Source organism: Protomyctophum parallelum, assembly GCF_964188405.1.
Source record: "Protomyctophum parallelum genome assembly, chromosome: 2".
NCBI lineage: Eukaryota > Metazoa > Chordata > Actinopteri > Myctophiformes > Myctophidae > Protomyctophum > Protomyctophum parallelum.
In genome coordinates, this window is record NC_139699.1 from 26,251,226 (window position 1) to 26,260,710 (window position 9,485).

The 9,485-nt window shown below is 41.0% G+C and overlaps 1 protein-coding gene across 2 annotated transcripts in view; it reads left to right on the plus strand.

Moving 5' to 3' along the window:
* brd7 (bromodomain containing 7) overlaps window positions 1–8,921 on the plus strand; it is a 32,512-nt gene extending 23,591 nt beyond the window's left edge. For both annotated transcript variants that reach the window (XM_083759723.1, XM_083759724.1), the window contains exons 14-17: window positions 1,541–1,631; window positions 3,809–3,952; window positions 7,927–8,067; window positions 8,745–8,921. In XM_083759723.1, the coding sequence (XP_083615849.1) occupies window positions 1,541–1,631; window positions 3,809–3,952; window positions 7,927–8,067; window positions 8,745–8,812 (444 nt within the window). In that variant the 3' untranslated portion in view covers window positions 8,813–8,921. The remainder of the gene's footprint in view (window positions 1–1,540; window positions 1,632–3,808; window positions 3,953–7,926; window positions 8,068–8,744) is intronic.
* The last annotated feature ends 564 nt before the right edge of the window (window positions 8,922–9,485 follow it).

Sequence of the window (9,485 nt, forward strand, 5' to 3'; positions counted from 1 at the left end):
GAATGATTATTATGGCCAGAATACTAGTGAATTCTGTGGCGAAAGCATTTCCCACTGACTGCCACTCAAAGTAGCTACTGGCCAATCACAGCACGTCTTGCACAAGTGCACTGGCCATTGTGGCTAATCACAGCGCGTCCTTACTCAAACGAGGGAGGATTCCATGCTGCTCGCTGCTGGGACGAGGGCGGTTGACAGCAGGATAGGAGTTTACTACTGAGACAACCTGACACAAATGGTTCGGCTTCTCTGTTTCAGATGTGGAGTGAACTAAAAAGTTAAAGTTGTAAAAGGGCATGCTTTGGATGCTTTGCACTCTTCCCATTCGCGCTGTGCTTGTGTTTTTTTTCCGGGTGCTGGAGCAAGTTGCTCGTGTGCGATGCCGTCTCTCACAGCCTAGGCACCGGCCACCGACTTTTTACGGGTACAGGTTTTATTGGGAGGAGTGCAAAGCATTGCGGACTGGCACTGCTGCTGCACAACATGAAGCTTATCAACATGACAACAGCGTGTCCCGACATACTGTCCCTTATCGTAAAGTCGGGTAGTGTATACTGTTTATTTTGCACCCAGGGGCCATGTCATGTGTGTCTGACTCTCTGTTGACTGTGTACGTCGCCTCGGCTAAAAACAAAGGGGAAGCCTGACGTATGCTTCGCCATACAACATGTCGTATGTTAAACAAATAGCTGATCTGCAAGCTCACAACATGTCGCCTCCGCAACACGTTGTGAGCTAGTAGATCGGCTATTAAAAAAATAAAAAATAAAAGTATCTAAATATTGCTTAGATTGGACCTATAGCTGCAATTTGCAACTCTAGATTTTTTTTAATAATGGGATGAATCTAGAGTTGCAATACTCTCCATTGACTCCCCAGTCCCCACTTATCCAATAAATATCGTTTTGCTATAAGTTATTCATGCATCCCTCTCTTATCCATCCGGCGAGACGGGTCGCCGCATTTTAGACCAAAAAAGTTGTGTGCAGCCCTGCTAATGTTGTTCTGCCCTTTAACCCATTCTGACCGGGCACCCATTTTGGTGTCGGCATCATGTTATGCTTTAGCTATTGAAGAACGACTGATATTTTTAGAATCTGATCTCAGGTCAGAATGGGTTCATCAGACCCAGTGTGTGTCCAGCGGAAACCTCGTATGAATCTGATCTCAGGTCAGAATGGGTTAAGACCTGAGGCCATTTCTACAAATGTCTTCTATATCAGTTAGTTCTCACACTTTCAATATTTTTCTAAAATGCAAAAACAAATAGCAGATTCACAAGCTTGCAGTGCGACACCAACTGTCGCGCTGTGAGCTTGTATGTCTGCTATTTTAGAATAGCCAATGCAAAAATAGAAAAGGTACACAGATGTTTTAATGGGTTAAATCAGTGTAGTGGTTCTCAAACATTTTAATGTCAATGACCCCTAAGGAAGATGCCCAATTTCTTTCCATGCAATATGACTACTGTCGTGCTGTACATAGAGCCTATTGTACTCAAATTGCTAATCTAATTGAATCCTTTTTCCTTGGTGTCCAGGTGGTGGAAGCTGCAGCAGCCAACGCCAGTAGACTGGACACTCTGAGGGCGCTGGTCTCCACTGTGTCCACTGACGACCAAATGTCTGGAGGTGAGGCTGCTGCTGTAGGTCTAGGGTTTTGTGTATACTAGTTAATCATACAAATACATTTAATCTATTTATTAAAAACAAATAAATATTTTTTAAGCTGTTTAAGCTGTACATTGTTGTACAACAGGGTCGCACAAAAATGGCTAAAATCTCAACTCCAGATGTATTGTGCTCTGCTGGTAGATCATCTGTACTGGAGGACTTGTTTCCATTGTGGTCCTATGTATTCAATTCATCAACATAGCATACAGAACTAGAGTCTGGTTGCCCAAAGGGCACTAATTAATACTTAACTCATTCGGTGACATCACCGCCATCTGGTGGCTGAATTTATAATCAAAGACCGCCGCCATTCATTTCAACGGGAAACCATCTTGTTTTGAAAGCCGTTTCACTCGAAAACGGAGAAACGGGAAGTGAAAGATCACTATGTAACATGTCCCCCGAATTTAATTCACCCAAAACATACATTTTGTAACCGGTGATCTTAGCGTTTATAGAAATGAGCCGCAAATCAAGCTTGATTTGATCAAAAACGCAGCCTGGAAGAAGAATCCGACAGCATAAGCCAGCTGTTTACTTCATCGCACCAGAATCAGAGTGTTACAGACGCTAGCAGAACATAGTTGTGAAACGTAATCAATATAATTATATTAAAAAAAGACGTGGGTGAGATAATACATAACAAACACTATACTGTATGAACAAAAGAGATGGGAAATTACATTTACCTACCCTTGTGACCAATTTTGAAAGAAACCAGTGTTACACATCCTTTAAAAATGGATGATGTGTTCAGGGCATTCCACATTTTGGTGGCAGAGCAGTAGAATGAAAACTTTCCCATGTTTTAAATTTGGGTCTCCATGTCTTGTGGGTCCAGTTTTTACTGTTTTCAGTAACTTGATCCAGTTCTCCTCAAGAAGGGGGAAACCCGTCCAATAAGCATGGCTTTGTTTTAGTTGGGAGAATGGTTAAGTTGAGCTAGTGATTTAAAAACACAGAGAAATTAGACACAGATGGCTAACTAACGGTGGGAAAATTATTACCGTGTTGATATTTTCTTTGTGGAAAAAAGGTGCTCGCAGTCTTGTACAGTAGTAGGTACATTCACATGTCACACAATGCTATGGGTATAAAGGCACAGACTTGTTGCACATTGAATTACCTGTTACCTGAAGCTAACATCCTACTGTCTGTCAGCCAACATAATATACCGGGAAATGTGCATTCATAAAAATGAATAATGGAGGCAAATTTGGCCCCGGCCTTGACATGTCAAAGGAGGACTACATTAGGGAGGGGACGGTATGAACATGTCATGTCACGATTATAATCTGCCATACAAGGTTTTGGCCTGACGGTGATATGTGCGGTTTCGTGGGGTGAAATGGAGATATTTGTTTCAGAAAGATGAGAACAAACAAGCGTGACCTAAAACAGCCCCACCCAATCGAAGTTGGTCATCCCAAATCGTTAAATCAGCCACTAGTCAGAATGCCGCATTATTATGAATCCTGCTAGACGAGGCCTAGAGCAGGCCAATAATGAGTGGTTTCTTTTTTTTTAAATAAAAGGTTGTATCTGGCTTGTCAATGTTGCCAGAGGCTGATGTACGGAGATGAATGAAAGCATCCTGATTGAGAGCATTCATATTGTTGGTGAATGGTCCTTTTTTGTCCAATTAATCACACCAAGGATAGGAGCATGTGTGTGTGTGTGTGTGTGTGTGTGTGTGTGTGTGTGTGTGTGCGCGTGCGCGCACCACAATATTGATCAAATCTATTTCATTTGGGAGAGATGCATATTGAAATGAATCTCACACATGATGTTGATAAATGATAATTGGTAACTAGGACATGATGACAGACACCCCTGTTCATTACACTGAACAGTCTATTCTATTCAGTTCATATCGCCCAAGAGAAGCTTTGGGGGTCTGAGCTGCCCCTTTGCCATCCATAGAGGCAAGATTGGGAACTTCCATGTCTCCTAGATTTGACTGTTTTATGTGCCCTTTTTGTTGTAATTTGAGCACCTGCTCCTGCCCCCTCCACCGGCCCTGGTCACAGGCTGATTCGTTTTGTAGTTTAGGAATGTAGTCGATGAAAATCAGCGATGCTCACAATGAACACAAACCTTTGTGTGTGTGTTTGTTTTTTTTCCAACCATCACAGAGGCCCTGCACTTCCAGAAGAAGTTGGACGACACCACAAAGCTCCTCCGTGAGCTCCAGGAAGCCCAGCGGGAGCGGCTGAGTGCCAAGCAGCCTCCTAACATGATCTGTCTGTTGGCTCCCACTGCCAAGGAGCTGCAGCTGGGTAAGTGACTCCACTCCTCAAAGTGCATGCATGGGTCTCTTTGTTTGTCCCCTCCACTCAGGGCCCACCTCCATTAATCTGAGGACCATCAACAGCACCTCTATACTATTACTTACAGATGGGTTTCCCCTTTCTGACACCCTTCTCAGGAGGGATTCTTTCATAACATTGCCGCCGGGGGCTTAGGGCGGAAACCTCTTATATCCATATTCAAACTTTTTTGTTAAATGAATGCCCTACTTGATCATACTACAGCGTCACACAAAGCCCTCAAAAGTAGCAGATCCGCAAGCTCAAACCTTTTTTTCTATTTTTGAAGTTGAATCCTGAAAAGTAACAGTTTTGGACGAGGTTTCCACCCGGCAGAGACAATAGGGACTTTAAGCAACGACTGTTTTCAGGACGGCTCCGCTAGGCGGAAGTACGGCGGCTATGACGCAATCGCCGTAGCTGTCAAAATCATTAAGCAAACAGCCGTCGGCGACGGGTTCCCATGGTAACGCATGCAGCATGTGTCAAACAAACACTTTTTTTTAAACACCCCGGCTCGTGTAGGCTAACTTGCCGATATTGCTTAATTCTTACATGCATTGGACATGATCAGCAGTGGAAAGAGGATGGTGCTGGAGCCAGTGTTGTTTTTGTCGACTAAAACTAAGACGAAAAATGTTCGTCGACTACCTTTTCCACTGAAGAAAACTAAATGGAAACTAAATTAAAACTATGCTATGGTGACTAAAACTAAGACTAAATATACTGACAATTTCGTCAACAAATAAAAACTAGACTAAAATGTTAGGAAGGGACTAGTGGACAACAGATCCAGTAAAAGTCATTTTACACTTGTTTGCATGCTGAAAATAGCAGATCTACAAGCTCACAATGGTCGCGCTGCGACGCGTTGTGAGCTTGTAGATCGGCTATTTTCAGCAAGTGTAAAATAAGTCATGACGGCAACAAGGCCCGCAAAAATACATTTTAGTCGACTAAATCACCTGTAGATTTAGTCGACTAAAATCTTATGACATTTAGTCGACTAAAACTAGACTAACACTAATACATTCCAGGTGACTAAAATTTGACTAAGACTAAGTGAAAACTATTCAGGAGACTATGACTAAAACTAAAATAGAAATTTGCTGCCAAAAACAACACTGGCTGGAGCAATCTCTATTATTCTAAAACCATTTTAATAAACATGGTTAATATGACATGGTATTAGTGTTATTTCTTCCTTCAGAGCATGCCAACACATTACACAGCATAAAAGAGGTGATGGAACAATCGGTGTAAATGTATGACAGCTAGTTTCAATAAACATGGCATGGCGTTGTAGACACTACATGTAAGTGTAGGTTCCGCCGTAGTAGAAAGGGCTGTGACGGCAAGCAGGTTTATCGAGCACTGATCCATTTCCGGTTGCCGGAGCGGACTGCCGTAGCAGTCGTTGCTTAAAGTCCCTGTTATTAAGTTGAGGTAGTATAGTGCCCAGAAACGTCAGCCAGGGGAAAATATATATAACTAGAACTGCACTCTGTCGAGTGCATACTTGCTTCTTGCACACTAGTAGGCCATAAATGGCCAACTAGTCCTTTCGACCGCTGTAAACTGTCAAATCTCAGTATCTCTGTGAAGGAACGTTTGAAATGTATAATTTTTAGATGTAACTATTTGCTACCTACCTACTTTATGCATATAAACACCTAGTATTATTAAGTATGATTCAAGTTTCTATCTATATAAGTTTGGGTGAAGAGCTAGTCATACATATACACACCACGTACTCTGGTCCCAGCAGATCAGGCACAACTTGCTATTTTATTTTTACTGATTATGTATATAGTATACGTATGACTAGCTCTAAATGATGACGTAAGAGATATGGTCATTTGTGGTAGTTTGGTCCCAGCAAAGCAGGCATATACTATATAGGGTATAGGCATATACTATATATAGTATATATATAGTATATAGGCATATACTATATACGTATACATATATACTATATAGAGTGTGTAGTTGTAAGTTGATTAGCGGTATACTGTGGTTACTTTGCGCCAAAAACCGTGACAGCTGTTTGATTTGATGTTTATGCAAGAAAACAGCAAATCTGTGCCTGGTTTGCTGGGACCAAACTACCACAAATGACCATATTTCTTACGTCATCATTAAGAGCTAGTCATACATATACACACCACGTACTCTGGTCCCAGCAGATCAGGCACAATTTGCTATTTTATTTTTACTGATTTATGTATATAGTATACGTATGACTAGCTCTAAATGATGACGTAAGAAATATATATAGTATAGATATAGTATATAGGCATATACTATACTATATACGTATACATATATACTCTATACTGTATAAAGTGTGTAGTTGTAAGTTGATTAGCGGTATACTGTGGTTACTTTGCGCCAAAAACCGTGACAGCTGTCCCGCCATTTGATGTTTATGCAAGAAAACAGCAAATCTGTGCCTGGTTTGCTGGGACCAAATGACCACAAATGACCATATTTCTTACGTCATCATTAAGAGCTAGTCATACATATACACACACCACGTACTCTGGTCCCAGCAGATCAGGCACAATTTGCTATTTTATTTTTACTGATTTATGTATATAGTATACGTATGACTAGCTCTAAATGATGACGTAAGAAATATGGTCATTTGTGGTCATTTGGTCCCAGCAAAACAGGCACAGATTTGATGTTTTTCTGCATAAACATCGAATGGCGGGACAGCTGTCACGGCGGAAGAGACCGGGCGAAAACATTACTTGCGCGCTCTGCTTGCGCAAGTAATAATCTCCACATTAATGGTCAAAAACCTGCTAACTCCACATGAGATGTGTTTGGGTAAAGTGATGATAATATGACATATCTGACAATATAAAGTCACCATACCAACTTTGATGAGGCAGTATTGTGGTGTTTAAAAAAACAAAAAAGTAGATCTACAAAATGATCAGAATGAGTTTCACTATTTGTATCTCACCATCTCTTTAGTAAACAGAAATGTATTTTTCAGGTGGATTGCCAATCAGCAAACGGTACCCATTTCCCGCCTCAAGTTTATAATGTTCCAGTTCTAATTTTGTCTGCTCAATTATTTGTCATCAGTTCCAATTTAAAGGAGAATTCCATACTAAAAGGCTTTCTTACCTTTCTTTGTAGTTGTTACGTCCACACCCAAGAGGTCCAGGTGTTATTTTGTGCAAAAGCTCCTTATTGGCTAATTCCCTACCATATGCCCTACATGAATTGCATTGAATTGGATGGAATGGGGCTATGGGGTGTTGTGCTAATTCGCTTATTTCCATCGCTCAAAATTATAATTTCTTTGTATATATCCTCTCTTCATAATGTAAATAATATCCCAAGTGGCACACTTTACTACTTCTTTCGATGGAAATAAGCGAATTAGCATAACACCCCATAGCCCCATTCAATTCCCATTCAATGCAATGCAATTCATTGAGGCCTTATGGTAGGGAAAATAGCCAATAAGGAGTTTTTGCACAAAAAAACACCTGGACCTCTTTGGTGGGGACGTAACGACTACAAAGAAAGATAAGAAAGCATTCTAGCATGGAATTCTCCTTTAATGTGTTCATCCTGTATGTGTAGGTCCAGGAGATCTCTCTTCTGATTGGATGAAATTGGTATTCAACCTTTTCTTTCTTTTCTTTTTTTTCTTTTTTTAATGTTTTGCTCTGAACTTTTTCTGTTTATTAAAGAGCATGGAGCAACAACAATGATTACTATATTCAGAATATTTAGCTATTTAATACTTATTTCAACAACAAAATATCACCATAATATTCAGCACTTAGTCTTAGGTTACCCTACCTATATTATAGGTAGGGTAACCTAAGTGCTGAATATGGTAGGTCTTTTCATGTTTTCTTTTGACGTGAAGCCATTCCACCAGGTGTTTTAATGTCTTTGTGAACGTCTGTCTGTAGCTGAGAAGGTGACGGGGAACCTGGCCCAGCTCACCAGCCAGGTGGCTCCATGTGACGTGAGCAGTGTGTGGGGCATCCGGAGGGCCATGGGCATCTCTCTACCTCCAGAGCCCAGCCAGCCTCTCATGGACCTCACCACAGGTAGGCCCTGTCACAATTAGTCAGCGCAATTCCATGTTGAGAGAGGTTCAGTTGTTTTGATTTTTTTTTCAAAAATAGTTGAAATAGCCAATCTACAAGCTCGGCTATTTCCACTATTTTGTAACACATTTTGAGTATACATTTTAATTTCTTTGTGTATTGAAGTTTTTGTCTATATCTGCCCCGTGCAACATTTGTTTACTAGGCTTAAAAGCCACATCGATGGTTGTATATTGGTAACCCCCCCACACACACATACACAGAGACACACACACACTCCCCAATTTGGCCCCTAACATTGTTACACGTAAATTGTGTCATACATCATTCTCCCGTCTTTGAGTGGTGCAACCACTCCTACAACCAGCAATGTCCGTGCGTATGTATCAGTGGTCATGAGCACGAGTATATGACTTATTAGTACTAGTAGGGGGCGCCAGAAACAGAGGCAGCAGTGCACTGCCTGCTAATGAGAGAGAGAGAGAGAGAGAGAGGGAGAGGGAGAGGGAGAGAGGGGGGGGAATTGCACCACTCAGTTCACACGGGTGTGGGTATGGGTACATCTCTGTTGCTCTTTGTATTTCTCAATATAAATTGACAATTTTTTAAAGTTCCAATATACTGTAGTTTACAAAAAGCAATTACTGATGGCATTCTTGGCATTGTTCCTCTTTCAGTGCAGGAGCTGGCAGAGCCGATGGACACCATGTGTGCTCAGGAGGGAACAACACTCATCGCTGTGTAATGAAATCCAATTAAACACCTGGGATTGTCTAATATTTCATGTTTTGTACAAAAGGTGCTTTTTGTGTGACATTTGTATGCATTTCAGTCAATAAACCTTTTTATAGAAAGCCTGTGTTTCTCATGTATTTTTTTAGGCTTGCACGACAACTGCTGCCGTTCAAGAATATGAAATAATAATATATTTGCTGTAATAATGATTCAATCGCAAATATTACATAGATCAGCATTGGAGACTGAAGAAGGCACAGAATATTGTCCAACAACAGTCCCAAGCATTTGCAAATGTATGTCTTTTGGGGGGAACCGATTTGTACATGTTGCTAATAGTTGCTAATTCTGAAATGGTGTCTCAAGTGTATACAGGGGTGAGAGCACTTAAATCTAGCGAGAGTTAGAGAGTCTTGCTAGAGAATCTAGTGAGAGTTTAAATCTTAATCTACTTGCTTACAGTACATTTCTGAGCGGCTCTATGCCCAGCTTTGAGGTTTACACAAACATTGGCTGATCACCCCATAGCGATGAGTTGATTGGCTGAGCAAAGTACATATTGAAGATAAAAGTATGGGTAGAAAGTGAAGACACCAAAAGTGACATTTGTGATGATTTGATTGGCTGAGCACGGAATGTGATGTATGATGATAAGAGCGCCCCTCAATTCACACAAGTTTTGT